This window comes from Delphinus delphis, chromosome 12, assembly GCF_949987515.2.
Source record: "Delphinus delphis chromosome 12, mDelDel1.2, whole genome shotgun sequence".
Taxonomy (NCBI): domain Eukaryota; kingdom Metazoa; phylum Chordata; class Mammalia; order Artiodactyla; family Delphinidae; genus Delphinus; species Delphinus delphis.
This window is the reverse complement of record NC_082694.2, coordinates 43,594,478-43,617,195: the sequence shown is the minus strand read 5'-3', so window position 1 is coordinate 43,617,195 and position 22,718 is coordinate 43,594,478. Positions and strand designations below refer to the sequence as shown.

Sequence of the window (22,718 nt, the reverse complement as noted above, 5' to 3'; positions counted from 1 at the left end):
ACCTTTTCTCTTAGTACAGCTCTGGCATAGGGAATAGGTACAGTTTTTAAAGCTGGAAAAACACCTTGTTTCAATATCCCAGTTTTATGGATAAAGAAACCAAGGTCCCAAAAAGCTAAGTCTCACAGCTAGTTAAGGTTAGAACTGAGACTAGAACCCTGGTTCTTCTATGCTTCATCAGGCTGTTAGATGTTGGAAGAAATTACCATAGAAGTTGCTCAATGAAGTTTGCTGCTGAATAATTATGATTCTGATGATGAATTATTTTCATAATTCTCATCTATGGGAGCTGGTTTACATCAGTGATTCTCATGGAGGAGGGGAGGAGGGAGTCATGTGTAGTTTGAAAACAAAGCACAGCTTTGTCTTACTGCTTTGGTTTGTTTTCAGTGATGATATTTACTTTATTTTGAATTTCAAATTATATTTAAAGAGCGCATGAGATTTTTATGTTTACTGAGGACAGTTGTACCTGTAAAGGAACTCATGTGTTAGCTTTTCAAAGTTCTTTCGAGGACTTTGCTTCTGTGAATGAAAAATGATTTTTCACTTGCTGTTCATTTTAGTTAAAAATGAAATTAAAAATGGGTGATTTAGGCTGTAAAATTAGTAGCTGAATAGTCTAGGAATCTATATGTCTAGGATAGACATGTAACAGTCTAATAGTCTAATAATAGTCTAATAATGTCTAATAGTCTAGGATTATATTCCTAATCTATGAATAGTCTAGGAATTAGTAGATGAATAGTCAGATAAAACGAAATTGCAGGTGGAAACAACCTATCAACTATAGTCTATCCACTGATGAATGGATAAACAAATGTGGTATATTTATACAATGGAATATTATTCAGTCATAAAAAGGAATGAAGTCTGGTACATGCTACAACATGGCTGAATTTTGAAGACATTATATTAAGTGAAAGAAGCCAGAAACAAAAGGCCACTTACTGTATTATTCTAGTTGTATGAAGCGTCTAGAACAGGCAAATTCATAAAGACAGAAAGTAGATTAGTGGTAACACCAGAACTTGTGGGAGGGGGGAATGAGGAGTGACTGCTAATGGGTATGGGATTTATTTTTGAGTGACGAAAATGTTATGGAACTAGATATTAGTGATATTTGCATAACATTGCAATCTGATTTGTACACTTTAAAATGGTCAATTTTTTTTTCTTTTTTTTTCTGGTACGCGGGCCTCTCACTGTTGTGGCCTCTCCCGTTGCGGAGCACAGGCTCCGGACGCGCAGGTTCAGCGGCCATGGCTCACGGGCCCAGCCTCTCCGCGGCATGTGGGATCCTCCCGGACCGGGGCATGAACCCGTGTCCCCTACATCGGCAGGCGGACTCCCAACCACCGCGCCACCAGGGCAGCCCTAAAATGGTCAATTTTATGTGTATTTTACAATTAAAAAAAGAAAAGGGATTGCATCAGTGACACTAGTTTATCAACCCTTTTCATGTCTTTATGATTTGTGAATAGGACTAAGCTTTGGGATGAAAGGGAAACCATCTTTTTTGCAGTTAATGACTTCTGTAGGTCCAAAAATATATATAAAATATATTATTATTTTATCATAGATTATATTTAAATTATATAAATTATAATATATAAATTATTTATAGAATATATTATTATAGAAGTATATATAATCTATATGTAATCTATGTTTCTTAATATATAGATTATATATACTTCTATAATTATATATATGTTTAGAGGTGGGGGTGGAGGGTTAGGACTTATGCATAAATATTTCATAGAGATTCCTGTTTCTCCTACAATCCTCTGTGGAGGTACAGATAAGACTCTGCCTTCTTGCTTAAGAGTAAAAAATCTGTTGTAAGGTCTTAGGCATTTTTTTTTTTTACTCTTATCTTTCCCAGCTCTGACTTGAAAACTGTGTCTATATGTAGGAAAATCAGTATATTGATTAAGAATGGAAAAGTTTAGATCAAACCTGAATTTACATGGACTATAAGTAATCATGTGGACAGGGTGACAACATACGCAACAGTCCCGCTGTGTTGTGGCTGGTTGTTTACTCTGCTTCCTTGTCTGACTCCTGGTTACACCTGTTCTCTCATCACTGTTCCAATGCCCCTGTATCCTTTAAAAGCCCATCCCGTGCCCTATTCACATAAGAAATTTATGTTTTGTTCCTTGGTCTCTTGGTGAACTTTCTTTTTGACAATTACTGCACATTTTGTCAACTCTTTGAGGAACATTTGTTTCTGTGGCAAGGTTATCCGGTTATTCATATGTGCTTTGAAATTGGATGTAAGAGAAAAATTGACTGCATATATTTTTGTGGAATGATTTTAACAGTCTTTTGTTTCCTCAACTTTAGATTTTTCTTTTTAAAGAAGCAAATAGTTGTTTTTGCTCTGGCAGCTACAGATAATATTTTTCCTGGACACAAAAATTATATTGGCTGTTATTAGCTACACAGAAAAAAACCTCTAAAAGAATACTTATTTTTATTTAAAAATATAATACATCAAAGTGAAGCAGTTACATTTTAAACAAACAAGAAGGTATAAAATGTTTTCATAGAGTTAGGAGGGAGGGTAATTTGACTTAGTTCATTGTCAATCTGGATGCCAAGAATAAGAACCATCACCATTTCTTTACTCTGTGAGCAACAAATATAAAGATGAGAAATTTTAGTTATACGTTAGTGAAGTTTTAGGGTTTTAATTTTATTCAGAAATCAAAACTTTTTCAGAAAAATAACTTTTCTTCATTTTGCTACACATCTTGTGGAAGTCCTGAATTCAGGAATGTTATTACATTTATTGAGTGTTACGGACTGAATGTTTGTGTTCTCCCAAAATTCATATGTTGAAGTCCTAACTCCCAATGTGATAGTATTAGAACCTGAGGCCTTGGGGGAGTACTTAGGTCATGAGGGTGGAGCCCTCATGAATGGGATTAGTTCTCTTGCTCTCTTTCTGCCATGTGAGGATATGAGTCTGCAACCTAGAAGAGAGTTCTCACCAGAACCTGATCATGCTGGCAACCTGATCTTGGATTTCCACCCTCCAGACTGTGAGAAATAAATTTCTGTTGTTTATAAGCCACCCAGTCTATAATATTTTGTTATAGCAATTCAAACTGACTAGTACACCGAGTTTGCTTCTTCAGGTCAACTCCAAAGTGGTTTAGAAAGAATTTGTTTCTCACCTCCTCCCCATAGATTTCTCAATATAATGATTTTCTAGGGGATATCTTATTCATTTGGGGAATTTTGATTACTGTGCTTTTTTACATTCATAACAAAAATTTCTGACAAAATTTAAAATATCTTATAGAAACCACTATACTATGTGATAATGATTTACTACTATGTAATAAACAACTACATTTAGACTGATCATGAAAATAAAAACCAACACAAGTATGATAGATCCTCATTTTCTAAAGAAATATATCTTTATTGGCTTTTTCCATTTTCTTACAAGCAGTTAAAAAACTCATTCTTGAACTTGCATGCTGTTCAATGTTATGATGGCTACCTCCTTACGAGACTATCAGTGGAGCTATAGTAAGTTTCCTTAAGCACCACAGAAGACAATCATTGCTTGGTCCCACTTTTACAGAAAAGAATCCAAGTTTCACCGGAAAGAGTATGCTTAGCTCTCTTGAAGAAGACCAGTTTAGTGGATTAATGTCTAATTTACATACAGTAATAAAGACAAACTTTGAATCTTTACAGATTAAATGCCCACTTTATACCATGGTGTAATTGTTTGAATTATTGGTGAGTGTACAGTATATAGATGTAGATGTACTAGATATGTCTATAAATAAAATAGTGCTTTAAGATAACAATATTCTTTGGCTGATTTAAATGCCTATAGTGGACTCTTTTAAAAGACTAAAATGAAAATGGTCCCACTATTATTGTCAGTCTTAACACTGAGCTGGTGCGGAAGGTTCCCATACTGTTGACTGTCAGCATCTCCAGGTCCACTATATATTCTCTTGGTCCTGATAGCGACTTCACCAGCACAAGCATTGCACTTACAGGACTTGTTTGCTAAAATAAAAGAAAAAAGAGGGAGTGAGAGAATAATTTTTCTTGTATTGCAGTTTCTATTATTTGTGAGTACACTTCCTATAAGAATTAGGGGAAGAATTTTTTTTAATTAATTAATTAATTTATTTATTTTTGGCTGCGTTGGGTCTTCATTGCTGCGTGTGGGCTTTCTCTAGCTGTGGCGAGTGGGGGCTACTCTTTCATTGCCGTGCACAGGCTTCTCATTGCAGTGGCTTCTCTTGTTGCGAAGCATGGGCTCTAGGTGTGTGGGCTTCAGTAGTTGTGGCACGCGGGCTCAGTAGTTGTGGCTCACGGCCTCTAGAGCGCAGGCTCAGTAGTTGTGGTGCACAGGCTTAACTGCTCCGCAGCATGCGGGATCTTCCGGGACCGGGGCTCCAACCCATGTCCCCTGCATTGGCAGGCGGATTCTTAACCACTGTGCCACCAGGGAAGCCCAAGTGAAGAATTTTGAGGTAGGATTAAAGTCATTACTTAGTCCCTTCTTGGTTCTAATCCTTCTGGATCTTATCCCTTATCCACACATAGTCATTAGTTCCAGATACAGGGACCTGCTTTCTTTTGATAGTTCTTTGTTTTCTACTCATCCCTCTCTGTTAATGTTTCTCTTCACTTTTATTGAGTAGTTCTAGCCTTTATAGAGACTGGAGTTCATGTGAGAATCTGATAATTTTTTGAACTGATAAACAAATTTGTCATCTTTCACTTCTCAACATTGTGGATATGTCTACATTCTAGTAGGTGAAGAGGCATGTAAGTAGTTAATTTCAATAGAATATGGCAAATGCTAAGATATACAGGGATATGCAGGGTATATATGAAGATACACAGAGGTGTGTATTCACAGAGAAAAACAGAGGGACCCTGAAGCATTGAGGGAAGGCCTTTGAATGCCTGAGGACAGTCACCCAGAATAAGTGGGAGTTTTGTAAAGAAGGATGTTCTGGAGAACTGGATGCAATTTCACTTTGATGAACAATATGATGGGTGCTGGAGAGCGCAGGGAGATGAGTTTGGACAGGCAGGCAGGTAGATGTGTGAATCTGAATGCCAAGAGGAGAGCAGGGATAGAAACAGTGAATTAGGATTTAGCAGTCACGTCAACAGGTGGACATTAAACCAAGGAAGAGAACGTATATGTGATAAGACTGGGTCTGTGAGAGGCCAACATTTAAGGAATGGGCAGAAGAGAAGCTATTGAAGGAAGCTGAGAAGAAATAGATAATTAAGTGGTAAACAGATGAATGGCAAGCAGTGTTCAATACAGCAGGGGAGGATGAGGGTGACTGGAACTGAAAAATGCCTCTGAATATAGCAGTGCGGATGCTGTTGGTGGCTTTTTTCCAGAGCAATTTCAGTAGGGTAGTGGGAATAGAAGACAGAAGTGTAACTAGGAAATAAGAAAATAGAGACTGTGATTGCAGACTGTGCTTTAAGAACCTTGGCTAGGAAGGGAGAAGGGAGAGAGGAGGCAACATCTAGAGGGAAAACAAGTTAAATATGTAGGAGGTATATTAGAGTTTGATAGAACAAGGTTCCGGAGGAAATGGAGTGAAGAATACAGGTGGTGGGTTGGCCTTGATTGATAGAAGTGAAACCTTGTCTTTGGAAAATTTAAAGGAGAAGGTTAGAAGGGGAACACATGGACTTAAGTTTGCAAGGGATGGGATGGGAAGTTCAAGTAATTTATGCCTGTTGGTTTCAGTGGTTTCAGAAGAGTAGGAGATGAGGTCACCTACTGAAAATGAAGGGTATAAGAACTTAAAGAATATGGGGACATTTGCGATCAGTGGCTGAAGAGAAGAAATAAAAGAAAGTAATAGGATTGTTGAGGACACATCTGAAGTTGGAGATTTATAGTATTACCAATCTGTGCTGACAAGATGGGTGTGAAAATAGATGTGGATTACGTAATTGATCTAGAGTTGTTGGACAGGGAATTGAGGTGTTGGTGACAGAGTAGTTCAAGGGTCCACCAAGAAGTTGATGGAGTGGAAGAAAATGGTGGGTGAGGGGTCAGAGGATTAGTATCACTGTGAGGGTGAAGAGCAGATAGAGTGGGAGTGAGGGCATGAATAAGAGGAAAGAGAATCATTCACTGAGGGGGTCACCTGAGACTAAGATGATGATGTGGAACTGTTCTGCATGATAACAAAGTCCAGCATGTGGCCATGGGGTGGTGGCAGAGTGACATGAAGCTGAAGGTCATGGGAGATGAGATGGCCAGAGAACTGTAGGCTGAGGTAATGGATGACTATAATAGTGCCCAGATCTGAGTGATCTCACCTACTTCCTACATACTCTGCCTGAGTGATCTCATCCATAGCCATGGCTTCAATTATCACATATCTGCCAGTGACTTAAAAGTCTATATTATGAATTCCAAGCCCACGTATCCAATTCTCTACTCATCTTTACTTGGATGTCTCATGGTGACCAGGACTCAGTATGTCCAAACTGAACTCCTCACCTTCCTCTCTCCACTGGCTCCTTCTTCCTTATCTCAGTAAATGGTACCACCATTTACTGTTGCTCAAGACAGAAACTTGGAGGTTATCCTTGACGCTTCCTTCTCCTCCACTTCCCCATAGCAAATGGGTTACCAAGCCATGTCCTTCTTCCTATATCTTCATAAATCTGTCCACTTCTTTTGGACTCACTGGTTACCACACTAGTCCCCCATCTTTTGAGCTACTGATTGGTCTCTCCATTTCCATTCTTGCTCCACTCCAATCCAGGCTCTACAGTGCAGCCAGGTATCTTTTTTAACATGAGACTCTGATAGCAACTCCTCTACTTGAAACCCTTAGTATGGTCTGTCAGGCATTGTGTGATCTAGGCCCTGCTCATCTCTCCAGGTCCCTCTCAAGCCACTCTGCCTGTAGCACCTGGAGTTCCAGATCAACTTGTCTGCTTTTTATTCCTTCCATTTGCTAGTCTTTTGTTGCTAGTCTTCAGCTTAAATCTACTTCTTCTAGGAATCTCCCAGACCACTGCTGCCTTGGTTAGGGGTTAACTTGTGGTGTACTCATGAACAATCTGCAGTGCTCAGTTGTAACGCTCAGCATACTTGTGAACACTTGTTTGATGTCTCAACTATAAGCCCCACTGTGGCAGGAATTGGCTTGCTTTTATTCACTGCTATGTCTCTAGAACCTAGCATGGTGCTTGCCTCTTATAGGTAACAGTGATACCTTGAAGATGTTGATTGAATTAATGTATTCATTTAAAAATATTTTTTGAGCACCTGCAATGTGCCAGGTACCATTCATTCTATGTGCTGTGCATACAAGAGTGAACAGACAGGTAATGTCTCTGTTTATTACACTCACACTCTAGTAGGTAGTAGGTGACACAGACAAATAAATACTATGCAAGGTGGTGATAAGGGCTGTGAAGAAAAATAAGTCTCAGTAAGGAAGGATAGATATTGGTCGGTGTGGGTGGAGGATGGTATTCTACCTTTAATTTCATGTATTACTTCTTTCTAATATGTTCCCTTTTCTAGGGAAGAAGATTTTCTCAGTATTGTCCCAAAAGGAATATAAATAAAATCCTATATCCCACAGGTCCTTTCAAGGATAAGGTCCAGCCTCATGTTTCTCAAGAAACATTCTTTGACTATTGCAGCCCACGTTAATTCTTTGATGTCTTGGAGCATGGAGTTAAACACAAATTTGTCCTCTGCTTTTTTCATAGATGTTAACTATGCCACAAAGTAATATTTAAAGCTCTTTGAAGTAAGGAACTGTGTATTACATGCACCTAGCATGAAGCTGAGTATATAATAGGTGCTTAATTAAGGCCTGCTGATGGAGTCTTATGATTAAATGCCCTCTGCGCAAGTGGAATTTCAGTGGAAAAATTTTGTAGGATTTGATACAACTATTTTTTGAATTATGTGATAATAAATAGTCTTGAAATATCTTCCTATTTTAAATGCTTTTTTGGTTTCAAATAGTAGTATTTAATTCTGGGATTATCAAAATTGGCAATGTTTTATATCATTCATAAAAAAGAATTTTACTTGAGAAAAACACTGTATTTATATCTGAAAATATCAAGTCAATAAGTTCACTGATATGAATCATAAAACTTTAAAAGTGCCATGTTTATTGCAAAAAATAAAAACATACAGGTACTTTGCTTAACTCTTTGTTGATTCTGCTAAGAAATTTTATTTTCTTAAATTATGGCTAAGAGTTCAAAATGGAAAATTATTTTTAAAGATGATTTTGAGATGAACCTATTTTACTGCCATGGGTTACAAATAATGTTATTTCTTTGGGTTAAAATTATTAAATTGTTATTATCTGAACTGTGTGAAATTCATTTAGAGTAAACTTCTTACAGATATCTAGTATATCTCAAATTTAAACATCAAATGTTAAAGAAGTTTATTTTTAGTTATTAGAAAAAAGAATAGTAATAGATTGTATTTTGGGTTGGGTTTTTCTCTTCAGAAGTTGGTCATGAGAGATTAATCATTTCTAATTTACTGGCAAAGAAACAGAGTCACATAATTCTGGAGCTGGAAAGGAACTTAATATATCAAAGAACAGGATAAACGAGTAAACATTAAAAATCTGTAAACTTTACCACGAGGATGAATTTCCCAATTTACTTTTCATATTCTCAAAATGAAATATTGACCTTAAAATCTGATTAAAAATGAAGAGTGCCCAAAGGAGTTTTGAGAAAATTGGAACTGGATGAATAACATCCTTAGCGTGAAAGACTTACCGTAACCCTGCAAACTGCTTGGTGGGGTGCCATCATTTTCACATGAAGTGGTGAGCCGTATTTGAAATATGTCGGAATTTTAACCTAAAATGAACTTGCTAAGATTTTGCAGGGGGGACTGGAAGGCTGAGGCATTGGAGTCAGGGAGATTTGCTGGGAAGCCCTTGGAGGGATTAGAGAGGTGCTAAGAGCCAGTTTAAAGGAAGAGAAGCAGAGACACAAGGAAACAAAGATAACCCAGGGGACACTGTGGAGAGAGAAATGGCAGAATTCAGAGAAAGATTTCATATAGGCAATGAAAGAAAGGGAAAACATAAAACGTCACCTCACCTCACATTGCCTGCCTGGAAATTTGCAAGAATGGTACAACTATCTGTTGTACACATGGTGCGGGGGGTGGGGAGTTGGGGTCACTTCTCAGATACTTCTGAGTGTTAGTTTTGGTGCAGATGTAAATAATCTTGCGAATGTAACAATAAGGAATTCAGCGTTTTTGAAAAGCTCTCCAGGAATTATTTTTTCTATGTACAATTAAATAGCTATCACTGATCTGTGGTATCTATTTGAGGGGTGTGTGTGTGTGTGTGTAGGCTTGTGTTTTGGTGGTCACACACAACTCTGTTAGAGTGTGCAACTTTTATCTGAGTGACTTTAGAGAAGCTACTTCATCTCCCTGAGTCTTACTTTTCTTTTCTGTAAAATATGGAGATAAATATTAATCTGACCAAGCATTACCAAGAGGATTAAATGAGATAATGCACACTGGAAGGGCTTACACAATGCCTGCACATAAAAAACTCTTTAAATGTTAGCTTTCTTTCTATGTGAATTACTACCAAACAACAACAACAAACTTGGAACTTTCTCAACAGCTAAGGCTGCCCTCGGGATACTTACTCTTAGGTAGAACTCTCTATTTTCATTTCCAGATTTAATCCGAAAAGTATTGATAGTGTTGGGATAAATGGTTGTGGCCTGTATCTGGAAGATGTCAGATGGCACAGACCTATCAGATCGGATGCTCATGTATTTGTGGACTATGGATTGGGGAAGTTCTCGGCACAGCGCATTTGAGACTGGGCAAACACATCGGCTGCAGAGACAAACAAAAGTATTCACCAGTTAGGCTTGGTAAAACCAAAAAATTCTCAGTTTCAAAAGTTCTGATTTTTCTTACTTCTCTGATGTTAGAACGTAAGGATCTTGACAAGGATTTCGTGGGTAACAACGGAAGCCGCCATGATAATTCCAACACATTTCATCTTCCCGACATTCATTTGTGGTCTCACACTCATTTATATCTGTAGAGATGTAGAGTCAAAGAGTTTACTGATATAAGTAAATTGCGTAAGTGGCAGATTCCAGTTTGCCACTGGAAGGAGGTGTATAAGAATCTGGACTGTGTTTAATTTGCTTTTAGACACAAGACTTGGTGGGACCTGGGTTCATTGCATTAATTCATGACAGATGTAGTGGAGCCATTCTCTACAGATTAATATGTGTCATTTCATGGTATTTTATCAAGCACCTATTGTTCATCTGTTGAATTCAAAGCCAAATGCTTTCCATTGACTTTGCTTAAATAAAAATGAAAGATACTATTTCTTGCCCTCTGGGGAATTAAGGAAAGCTGAAAAAAGGAGGAGGCCTCTCACCTTGGCCTTGAAAAGGGTGGTGGTTAGATGGGATTTTCAGATTGCAGTGGGGAGGGCCTTCCAGGCTGAGAAAGCAGCAAACAAAAACTATGGAGATGGAAGTTTATTGCCAGGCTCAGAAGCTTCGGAGAGAGGGAAAGGCTGGTATGTGGTTGCAGTAAGCTGTAGCATGCTGCTGGATAGTTAATGTTCTGGGAGTGGATTACACTGTCCATAGGAAGCTGTTCACAGCAAAAGAAGGGAAGCTATGAAGTATCCTACCATGTAGAGCATGGCTATTTAAAGAACATGGGGAAGAAGGGGAATTAAGGAAGGGACTGTCAGTGTCAGCGGTGAGAGGCAACCCAGGAAAAGGCAGTGCAAGGAGGTCAGAGCTAGAGAGGGTCCCTGGAAGGAGGGTTGTGGGAAGGCCAGGATGGACAAAGACTGAATTTAGATTTGGGAATTAGGAGTTCCCAGATGACATCTGAGAGAAGAGTTTACAATGCTAGAGAACCATTACATTTACGACAATGAAAATTATATTAATATCCATATCCCTATGTATGTTTGTCTCCCTTTACATTGGAATAGTGATTAGATTTTATCCAATATAAGCCTTTTCTGAGTCATTCCTTCCCCATAATCAGATATTTTCATTCATTAATTTACAGGTAGTCATGGCCTAGTTGCTGGGATATGATCTCTTTCTTCTCTCTGAATTCTTATATCTCATGTTCCTTTTCTGGGGCCTTTATTGCTTTTTGCTTTGCATTATTGAAATCTGCATGTTTGTCTTAATCCTTCTATTAGCTTGTAAGCTCCTGGAGGGCAAAGGCTATTGTGCACATCTTTCTATCCCTTTATCACCTAGCATGAGTGCACTGGGGGCACCTGGATTTTAAGAAATATTAAATTGAACCAAGTTGCTCTTCACACAAACCATATGGAGATGGTGAGAAATATATTATCTCTATTTGGCATGAAGGGAAAACAAATAAGGGTGAAGTGGCTGACCCAAGTTCATATAGTTAGTGACAGGCATCTCTCCACTGCAAGGTATTGCATCCTCTAAATGAGAATAATTCCATTCCTTGTCTTTGGAGAAAAAAATTTCTTTTAGCTTCCAAACTGGCAAAAGCTATCTGGAACCCAAGAGGAGACTGGAAAAGCTATGCAGTTTCCAAGAGTCAGTTACAAAAAGTATCTTCTTTTGGACTGGCTATGGCTAAAGAAAGAACTTAGATTCCTCAGAAGAAATCACAACTGACTTGTCCTTTCAATATTTTTCACTTTTTTGAAAAATAAAGATGCTGTTTAGCTACAGGGAAAGTGAAGACTGGTTTGTTATATGGAGTTCAACAGCAGCAAAAGGAAACTTTATGTGATAATTTTATTTATTACTTCCAGTAATTTAGAGCCTAGCTTAATCAACTCCTTAATCATTTTGGAAGGTTTTTCAGAAATGATTGATAGTATTAAAATATTTGATGAATGTGTGTCTGTGTATTCTCTGTTTCTCTCCTTCCCCACTGTCCCTCTCCCCTCCCCACAACCTGCCACCACACACACACAGAGTTTTAATTTTTCCAAGACTGTTGAAATGAGAACAGTTATTTCATCCCCAAAATAAACCTTTTTGGGGAAGGTAAGAATCCAGACTCTTTTGGTTTTACTTTAATCTGTGGACAGAGTTGGGAAGGAATGGTTTCAGTGGGGGAAACCAATTGTTTTGCACCCTAAAAGAATGGTAAGCCTCTTTCACAAAAAATGTTTTGGTTTAACCAAACATTCTTCAAGATATAACTCTAATGAATCTCCTATTTGCAATTCCATTGCATTTTCACCTTTCGTTATAACAGATATAAATAGAGTAGGCTGGTAAGATTCCACTGAATGTTAACTTGTTTCTGTCTTTTGCTGGGTGTCAAATCCATTTATGATCAGAAACACATAGACATTTGTTTCAGGACTCCAGGGAAATTGGTTAAGGAATCCCACTGGCTAACATTTTCCTGCATGTAATATTCATGTTAAAAGTCTCAATTAGGGTTCAGAAAGTAAAACCATTGGAATGCAATGTTTCTCCACAATTAACATTACAGAGTCTCTAGTAACGTGGAAAGGGGTTGAAAGATGTTTATTGTGCAATGAACTACATTCTGATTATGCTCATATTTAGTGGTTGGATTCTAGTTGAATGATCACATGCACACTATAAAATCTCAGGTCATGGATGTTCCTGTGAATTAATATTTCCCTGTAAAATCATGATATAGACTGAGAATCCTGAGTCTCTCCTTTCCTTGATCTTTTCCTTTCTTAATATTTTACTGCCCTTCTCTAAAGAAGATTTGCTACTAGTCATTTATATTGCTGGGTAAATTTCATAAAAACATCTTGAACTTTACAGTCTTTATAGTTTATAAATAATTTTTCTGTATGTTATTCCATTTAATTCCCTCAACTCCCTTTTCCAAATGAGAAAGTTGAGGCTCAGAGAAGTTTGATAATTTGTTCAAATTGTATAGATAGAATGCCATACAGCTAGGTCTCAAACAGATTTTGTGTCTTCAAGTTCAGTCATTTTTTTTTTTCACTCTCTCACTGCTTTATGTAAACCTGTGTTTGCACCAATTTTTCCTGGATTATCTAGTTTTAGTTTTACCTGAATAGTCTTTTGCCTGTTAAAGAAATTTTAAGCTACATGCAGGAGGTAGGGAGGAGAGGGTGCACATTTTCAAATCTTTCAAAGAGACTCTGAAATCATACCATGTAGAGAGCCACTTCTTCCACCTACATGTAGCTGTGAAAATCACCTGAACATTTATTTTAAAACTGGACCTGAAGACATTAGCTATTTTTGGATTAATAGTTTTTTTTCCTGAAGTATTCAAGTACTTTTTAATACACATGAAGCTGATTTTCTCAACACTTAAATTACTATCCAATTTATAATCCTGGTGTTTTAGAGAATTCAGATCAGTTTGAGGTGCACCTAACCACACATTAAGCTTATGCTCTACACTGAAACTCATGGTGAAATATTTTAATAATTGAATCTTTTCTGGTGGATGATTAGAGGATATATATCATAGGGATTATGTAGGCTATACAGAAGGCATACCAATATTTTATTAAAATTATTTATTTTAAGAAAGAAAAATGATTGCTTTAAATTTCAAAGAGAGTTAACACTGAATATCCTCTTTATGAGATGTGCATGTCTCATGATCAACAGGGGAAAAAAAAGAGCTCAAATTGTAAAAAATGAAAGTCTGTGATAGAGAATCCTACAACTTCCTCCCTGCTTTTCCTGGTTAAAACTTAACAGATATGAAAACAATAAACTTACCCTGACATGTTCTACTTCTCACCACTTGGTATCCCTGGGGGCACATACAAGAGAATTTCCCAGGCTCATTGACACATTGATATTGACACAGGTAGCTCGAGGTTCTGCATTCATCAATGTCTGTTGAACCAGACAAGAGCAATAAGACAGAGTTGAAAACTTACATGTCACTATTTTGGTAATTTTTTTTTAACACTTCATACTCTGAAACAGAAATACAATACTTTATAAGAAGCTCAAGTGCAAATTCTAACAATATCAGCTCATTTCCCATAGAGCTTCAAAGCACAGAGAGTTTTTCTTACCATCAGTTTTACTCACTTATTGCTGACAGTTTGGCGAATCCTGGAACTAACCATACTAGCTGAGCAGACTGAATGAATTGGCTTGTGGTTGATGATCTTCATGTTGTGCTTGGCAGACCCACCCAGTGATGCAGATTCATATTTGCCTTCTCAGAAATTGGGTGGCTCTGCTCCCAAGTTCATCTGAGTTTTGAACTCCAAGTTCCATCCCTGTGCTAGCTTCTAGAGGTGATGCCCTGGCAGAATGCTTTGCATTTCTCAATGGTGCTGTCCCAAGAAAAGGTGGGAGCATTTGTGAGGAAGTCGGGAGCATGAAGTATCAATGGCATCCCCTTCAGGATGTCTTATGCCTTTTGAATTACACAGTGGCAGGCATGACTAGGGGCCAGGTCTCCTGGTTTCTCTTCTAATGTTCTTGACATGCAATCAGCCATTTTTGAACTTAAACATGCATGCCAGTCACCTGGAGTTCTCATTAGATGCAGAATCTGACTCAGTAGTCTGGGCTGGGGCCTGAGATTCTACAATTCTCACAGGCTCCCAGGAGGTGCCACTGCTGCTAGCCGTTGCATCACACTTGAGAAACAAGACCCTAGAGCACCCTTGCTAATTATCAGACCCAGCCTACATCTAATATTGCAATTATTTTGTTTCTTCTCCTTTCCTTTGAAAACACACTAAAAAATCAATGTTATAATTGAACTAAATTAACTGGATTTTAGAAAAGAATTTCCATGGATAAAAATTTGCTTTCATAAACAGGTACACACTTGGATTAAAGCAACAGCAATCACAGGAAGTGGACCATGATTACTAATTATTTGGACAATATTTTACCTTCACAATTGAGCCTGTCACTGCTTAGCTCATATCCTTGATTGCACTGACAGATGAATGAACCAAGAATGTTGTAGCATTGCTGAGCACATTGATTGCTGGCATCACATTCATTTATGTCTGAAAGGCAAGGTTATACACATTTATATATCTATGTCTTTAAACATAGCCTTGCTCTTTTGTACCTATGTCATCCGATGATAAGTGAGTAATTCCCTAGCTGGATTCTTTGCTCTGCAGAAGCTCACTGGAGAACATCCATTCAGGTTTCATATTTGTTGGAACAACTTCAAACATCTGTCATATACTTCTTTTAAAAATACCAGAATATTTTTTTTTCTGGGAATGACAGTTAGTTTGGTGTTTGATGAATCTTTCCAAAAGAATTTAATGATTCTAATAAACATACATTCCAGTATCTGTTTTCTTGTATTGTTGTTCAGATGCAAAATGCCAAGTCTATAAATAATTGATATAAGACACATACTAATACGGTCTCTCAGCATGCTGTAGTGAAGATTTAACTGTGCTATTTAGTACTTTTTAAATGGGTCCTGTTAAATTCCATTACAATTATAACATAAGCCTTTGAGACCCATACAGAGTTTTGCAATGCTCTAAGGCACTGAAAATATTGTGAAAAGGCATTTTTCCTGCACTAGATTCTTTCCATGTCATGCCAATCTTAAAATTGTGTGCCGTGACATTGCATTCTGAAAGGGCAGAAGAAGCATGTAAAAATCAGATGCACTTTCAGCAGAAAGTTTATGTATTTGAACTTGCAGTAACCCCTTTGGCACCTTCAGTGTTTATATCACACACTCTTGACTAATTGGTGTGTGTATATCAATTGATCCGTAGTTAAAATTTTTTTTTGATACACTCACAGAAGAGAACTAAAACCAAGGTTAACATTTTTTTCCATTCACATCTTGATGTGTTTTAAAAAACCAGATTGGTTACTGTCTTTTCAGCTTTATGCAGGGAAGTTGATGGAAACCAGTTTACTCAAGAACATAGAAAACTGGAAATACTGCAGTGTGGCTTGGGAAGACAGAAATCAGTCAGGATGACTGTTTCCAGAAGTCTTACCTACGCAGGTATAGTTGTTTGCTGCCAATTGAAACCCAGGACTGCACTGGCAATAAAATGATCCTGGCGTGTTCACGCATCTTTGGTGGCAATATGGAGGGATGGTACATTCGTCTATATCTAGGTTATCAAGTATAACACAAAAAGAACCAAATTATTGACTATCCAAATTACTATTATTGAGCTGTTTAATCTCAAGTTCTCAGCAGAGCATTATCTGGAATACCTATCTAGAGATATCCTTTTAAAAGTAATTATTTTTCTTTATAAAAAATTAGAGTATCTGTGCTTTAAATACACTTTGGTCTGCCCTCTGCAGTTAAATGAGATGTTAAGAACAAAGACTTCATAAACCTGGTTGGGTTGGTTGAGACTTAAAGAGGGAAAAGTAATTAAAACTATTTCACATATAAGTGAGAATGTCAGGCTGGGAATCTAAAAGCTTATTTATAATGATAGAAGTAGAAAAGAACTATGGAAGAATTGAGTGATGTAGCGTAAAACTAATAAAAGGAGGTACGTGCTGTTGCTCAGCTGGTGACCTTGGCAAAGTCACTTAAATGTTCAGTATCTAGGTTTTTTCTTCTGTAAAATGTGGATAGTAATGCTGCGTGTGTATCTTATGAAGTTTCTGTGAGAATCGCGTGAAAGAACGCTATGGAAGGAATGGGACACTAAACAAGTTACTTCTTGAGAGTGCCCTTCTGACACACTGATAATGTGTTCCAGCCTGTGTCCTTCTCGTATAAATATTTCCAACTATAAAATGCTCAATTGAGAACTTGCAAAGTAGGATTACTATTTTAGAAGCATAATAGAATTCCATTAATTGATGATTCTACACTTTGTGACAACTCCAATATGGCATGTGTAATTAAAAATAACAATTATGCACAATCACTGTAATACTATGGAGTGATTATCTCATGGAAAAAATGAAACAAAACAAAACTTTATGCTGAACCCTTCCAGTACTTTAATAACTAAAAGTGTGGAAGGCAGTGTGCTCAAGTGGCTGCAAGGTAATCTGAGTTTGAATCTTCATTCTGGCATTTACTAGCTTGGTCTTAACCTCTCAGAGCTTCCATTTCCTCTTCTGTGAGTAATAATCAGCAATGTGGCAGGATTGTTGGGAGGCTTACATGAGATGGTTTAGGTGAACTTCCTTGCACAAAACAGGCAAAAAAAAAAAAAAAAGGGAGCTATTATGAATAAGCTGCAAAATATATTTGATTTAACTTGAATATTGAAATAAACAGTAATGATGTTCACATGGCTTCCCTCCTAATTTATTTAGGTGTCTGATCTAATTGTCACCTCAGGGAGGCCATCTCTGTCCATCCATATAAAATAACTTCTTCCCCATCTACCCCCTTAACCTGCTTTATATTTCTTTGTAGCCAGTGACACTCCTTGACATTGTATTATGTGTTTATTTGCTTCTTGTCTGTGTCCCTCCCTATAATGCAAGGCAGATTTCCTCCTCTTGAGGTAGAGGTAAAGTATCTTTTGTCTGTTCACTGTTGTGTGCTTAATACCTGGAACAGGGTCTGGCATAGTAGGTGCTCAATAAACATTAGCTGAATGAATGGAAAGTTCATACTAATTAAAAGTAATTTTAGCACGGTTCTTCCTAGTACCTAGTGTTACAGCCAGGTGCCAATATCAACAGCTAAATTATGTAAGTGGTACTTTCTAATAGTTCCGTGGGCTGCGATTCTGTAAAATCTGTTTGTATACTATGATGGCCCAATACCTAGAACGTGGCACACAGTCAGCCCTCACTAAATGTTTGATGAACAAATAATGCATGTCTTCTCTGCCAGTAAACATTCATTGAACCATTGTTATTTGCTTTCATTGTGTTTTGTAATGTAGGTTTATAACGATGATAATCATATACATATATTCTACCCCTGTCTTGTATGGAAAACAGGCGTGAAAACAAATTAATGCATGGAATTATAAGATCAAAATAGAAAAGTGTACAAGGGAGAGAGGGAGCACCATTCTACTCAAAGTGTGTCCTGCTGACCGCTACGGGTCCACGGACCATTTTGACCAGTCTGCAATGTATAAGTACAGAAATTGGGAGCAAGTGTTTAGGAATAACAATTTGGTGTTACTGCAACATTCTTACTGTACTCTACATAAGTATTGATCTATAACAGGTTGGAAATTTACAAAGGATACATCAGAGTTTGAGAATTACTGGCAGAGAGGGGGGAGTGACTAATTATATTTGGGTATATCATGGAAGACCTCCCGGAGGAAGTTACCTTGAGCTAGAATTTGAGAGTTGAACGGGAGTTTGTTAGGACTGCATGTCTCTGGTAGAGGCACTGAAGTGTGACACTGTGTGATGTATTGGGGAACTGTAACTAGTGGGGCAAAGCTGGAGTGTTGTAATTATTTTGGCAGGAGAGGAGTGTTGATACAATAGAGCTGGGCAAGGGCTAGATAGAGGAAGACCTTATATGCTCGGTTGAGGAATGTAGTGTTGGTTCTATGGGTGAGGGGAACAGTGAGGAAGCCACATGATTAGATCAGAATTTTTTTTTTTTTAATTCTTGGTGGCACCACGTGGCGTGTGGGATCTTATTTCCCCTACCAGGGATGACCAGGGATCGAACCTGCACCCCCTGCAGTGGAAGCATGGAGTCTTAACCACTGGACCACCAGGGAAGTCCTAGATCTGAATTTAAGGACATCTCCTGCCATACCATAAAGGGCTCTAACCATAAGTTCCATTCGCTTTGATTCTTCCCATAGTAGGCTGGGTTTTTTCTTTTTCTATACTTTTTATACCCTCAATTGTTTATTTTCCTGACGAATACAGTGGGCAAAATTTTGGTGCCTGTGGAGTTTTCCACACAATTTTCTCTTAAGTCACAGCTTCAGTCAGTGCAAGCCCTGGTCCTTCCTCAGAGGCTGGGCGCTAGCCCCAGCACCTATGCACAACCCCATGGCAGGAGAACAGGGCCAGGGCCCATAAGGAGCTCAGTGTTGACATCCTGACACCAAGAGCTCACATTCTCAGGTGAAAATTGGTGCTGGGTTGCCTGTCCCCACATCATTATCCTCTGTTCCTAAGAGAAAATAAGGACTCTTCACTGATCTTATGGTAAGAGGTGGTATGTAAATCAGTGGACAGAGGGAGTCAATTACAGAGTTTCATCCTAGTGCTGGGCCTCAAGATTGAACCCTTTAGTTTACTTGAACACTTTAGTTTACTTCTCATTTGCCAGTTGGCCTCCCCATATCGTGTTCTTCCTGTCATTCAAAAAGCATGCATTGAGCACCTACTTGGTGGGCAGTCTTCAGGGACTGGGGAGACAACAATGACACAAACCAGTCCTGGCCCCTGTCCTCAGAGAGCTCAAGTAGAGCTCTCAAGGAGGGCACATGTGTTGCATCCCTAGCACTGCACTCACTTGCCATGTAAAGAATGTTTAGTACGAGTCTGTTAACTCATTACATAACGATGGCACACAGCTATACAACCCAGAACGAGGAGCCATTCTAAGCACTCCTGCACATGAGCTCCTGAGATAGGGACTGGTATTATCTCCATAGTACAAAGGAAAAGAGTGAGGCACAGAGTAGTTAAGTAACTTGCCCAAGGTCTCAAAGTGGGTTAGGGGTAGAGCTGGGATTTGAACCTCACCATTTGCCCTATAAGCTATACTATGCTACAACCAGTGAATGAAGCCCATAGCACCAGTGTTTTAGTGCTAGTGTACCAAATAACTAATTTAAAATGATTTTCCCGGTTGCTTTTGTGGTCTCATTCACACCCCAAATTTCTGCTTTTGCTTAGTCTAACATGTAACCAAAACTTTGATACCCAGAATATGCTCAACCTTTAAGGCTAGTTTTTTTCTTGTTAACATGGAAAATGGATTGGTAGTCAATGAAAAAATAAGCACTATCATTCTCCAAATAAAGATGAGTGCTTTGTTTTAAAGGCCTGAGGTTTAAACAGTTAAGATGCTCCAGACAGGACTTGGCTTAGTGCACTGTTGTACTTACCTACACACTGCTCCCCTCGCTTCTGATACCCAGGAGGGCACTGACAGGTGAAGGAACCTCGTAAATTGATGCACACTTGGTCGGCTCTACAGTTGTGCGTCCCTGCAGTGCACTCATCTATGTCTGTTAAAGACACACAGCACAAAAATAGTTTGAGTCGGTTGTGAAGATGTCGATAGTTCCTCCATTTTGCCATCATACTTTTCTTAAAGAAACCAGGTTTTTACTCTGTAATACTGTTATATTGGAAATGCTTAAAATGATACATTATTTCAACTGTTCAAAAAGTAATTTCATAGATGTCAGTGTGTACCACTTAGATTTAACAAATGCTAACATTCTGCCATGCATGCCTCAGCTCACTTCGTTTTGTTAAGAAATGAAACACTGGAGATGTACCTAAAGCCTTACTCCATCCTCATCCCTTTACCCCCCACCTACTACCATCCTGGTAGGTGTGAATCCTTCCCTGAGATTTTTTTATACTTTTATTATACAGTTATGCACCCATTAGAGCATACAGTATTGTTTTAAAATGTAAATAAATTGTATGATACTTGCTTTTCCACCCAGTATATGACATTTGAAATAATTTCTAGTAACTAATCTCTAAAAATCTGCCCAATAACTAGGTAAAAATCAAACTTTAATATTATGCATTCCCTGTTGCTGTTGTTGTTTTTTTTTTTTTTGGTAAACTTTAGCACAACATAAATGTATAAACTTTTCATTGCAAATTTCAAAATAAAAAGGATTCAATTTAATCACATTCCTCTAGGAGAGATAGGCTGGTGTAGTTTAAAATACATATTTTCCCAAAGCATTTCACTTCTTGTAATAGTTTACTAAATGTACCTTAAGGAGTAGGTAGATTATAGTTCCAGAAAAGTAAAAAATATTCAGTCATAATATGAACTTGTTATAACAAATTTCTTTGAGATCAAAATATGATGGGCACTTGTGTGTGTCTCTCATATTACAGTAATTTATAAGTGAAATATAATTTTGCCTTATCCATATCACCTTTCATTCATTCAAATCTCTCATATTATGAGTTTAAATAGCACAGATGAAAGGATTATAAAATTTTGGCATTCTTCAACAATTGAAGACTCTAAGCTTCATTAAAAAATATCTAAAATTTGTAATTCCTAGATGACAAATTTTGCATAAAAACTGAGAAAGGTTTAGGGGTGTTTAGATCATCACTGTGGCAGACCCATGGTGGTGCTTTGGAAGAAATAGTGGGGCAAAAATCAGTACCAAAAATGAATCATCAGTAATTAGAATTTATTCCTTAAATCCTGCCTTCCCTTTAAGAAGCTCAGAGAGTAGCCCCTGGTGTGTTTCATCTTTCTTTATTTTCAAACATAACTGCTGCACTGTGCACATAAATGCACATTATTACACCCTGTAATATTACACCCAGTGTAATAATGTAGGAAGCTCGGGTTATAAGAGAGTTGCCCTCAGATATCGGCTTTAGTTAGCTGGGTGTGGAAATGATAAGAGAGATTCTCTCCAAAAGAAGGAGGGAGGGGAGATAAAGAATACTCAAGGGATGTATGACTGTTTATTGGATAATAACCTATAAAAGCATCTACTTACATAATTCTTATTATCTGGTTTTAAAGTTTTGGTGAATTTTTTCTTATTGTTTTGAAATTTTTTATTATTATTACTATTATTTTCAAAGCGGTGATTACAACTCTGTCCTTTTCAGGTACTATGCAGAGGTACAGCAATCTTGCTTTGAAATTATCTGCCCTTTTTGTGTCTTTTATTATTTTCTCGTATGCACTTGATGAAAACATGTCTACTGGGGTTTCTTCAGAGCTTTGTGACCCGCTAATGCAGAAATGACAGCAGAGTTCATATTGTTTTATGTCAAGAACATCTGCCAGCATTTGCAGTGATAATAGCACTGAGAGATACGGCAATGTGAGATTCAGATGTGGCAAGTTTCCTTGGTACATGCTGGCAGAAGATCAAGGGCTCAGGCTGGCTGCTACATTTTCTAAAGGAGGCTTCACCAGTGACTGTGGCTTTTCTTTCTGAGACATCCCTCTGCAAACTGCCTCCACCCCATCGCATTCCTGATGTGATTTCCTTCCTATTATTTTTTGTCATTTAGTTCTCTCTTTGATTAATAGGCTAACATTTCCAGTGGAATTAATATATCATTAAATAGATTTCAAACATAAAAGCCATGCTCCCTGGACCTATTCCTTTTTAAGAACCAGGTCTGTTTGCCTTCTAAGGAGGATTATTTAATAAAACTATTAGGTGAGTTAAAATAATTTAATAAAAAATAAAATAAAATACCACTGTCTCTACTGCCACTATATTCTTTTCCTTTCTCTATCAATAACAAACAAAACTGCAACAGGACTCACCTCACCTAGGATTGACTGGTGGTATTTTATTTTATTTATTTATTTTATAGAATAAGCTTTTTTTACAAAAAAAAATATTTTATTTATTGTCTGCATTGGGTCTTAGTTGCGGCACACAGGATCTTTTGTTGTGGTGCTCGGGCTTCTCTCTAGTTGTGGTGTATGGGTTTTCTCTTCTCTAGCTGTGGCACGCAGGCTCCAGGGTGCATGGGCTCTGCAGTTTGCGGCACGCGGCCTCTCTAGTTGAGGTGCACGAGCTCAA

At 37.8% G+C, this 22,718-nt stretch overlaps 1 protein-coding gene and 1 long non-coding RNA gene across 10 annotated transcripts in view; one reads left to right on the top strand and one right to left on the bottom strand.

Moving 5' to 3' along the window:
• The window catches only part of LOC132434894 (uncharacterized), a 427,467-nt gene that overhangs the window by 155,297 nt on the left and 249,452 nt on the right, over positions 1–22,718 (top strand). The gene's annotated exons all lie outside the window — the stretch shown is intronic.
• The window catches only part of EFEMP1 (EGF containing fibulin extracellular matrix protein 1), a 68,991-nt gene continuing 48,796 nt past the window's right edge, over positions 2,524–22,718 (bottom strand). For all 6 annotated transcript variants that reach the window (XM_060026570.1, XM_060026569.1, XM_060026573.1 and 3 more), the window contains 7 exons: positions 20,061–20,183; positions 16,029–16,148; positions 14,937–15,056; positions 13,795–13,914; positions 9,983–10,106; positions 9,703–9,898; positions 2,524–4,044 (listed from right to left, as the gene is read on the bottom strand). In XM_060026570.1, the coding sequence (XP_059882553.1) occupies positions 3,883–4,044; positions 9,703–9,898; positions 9,983–10,106; positions 13,795–13,914; positions 14,937–15,056; positions 16,029–16,148; positions 20,061–20,183 (965 nt within the window). In that variant the 3' untranslated portion in view covers positions 2,524–3,882. The remainder of the gene's footprint in view (positions 4,045–9,702; positions 9,899–9,982; positions 10,107–13,794; positions 13,915–14,936; positions 15,057–16,028; positions 16,149–20,060; positions 20,184–22,718) is intronic.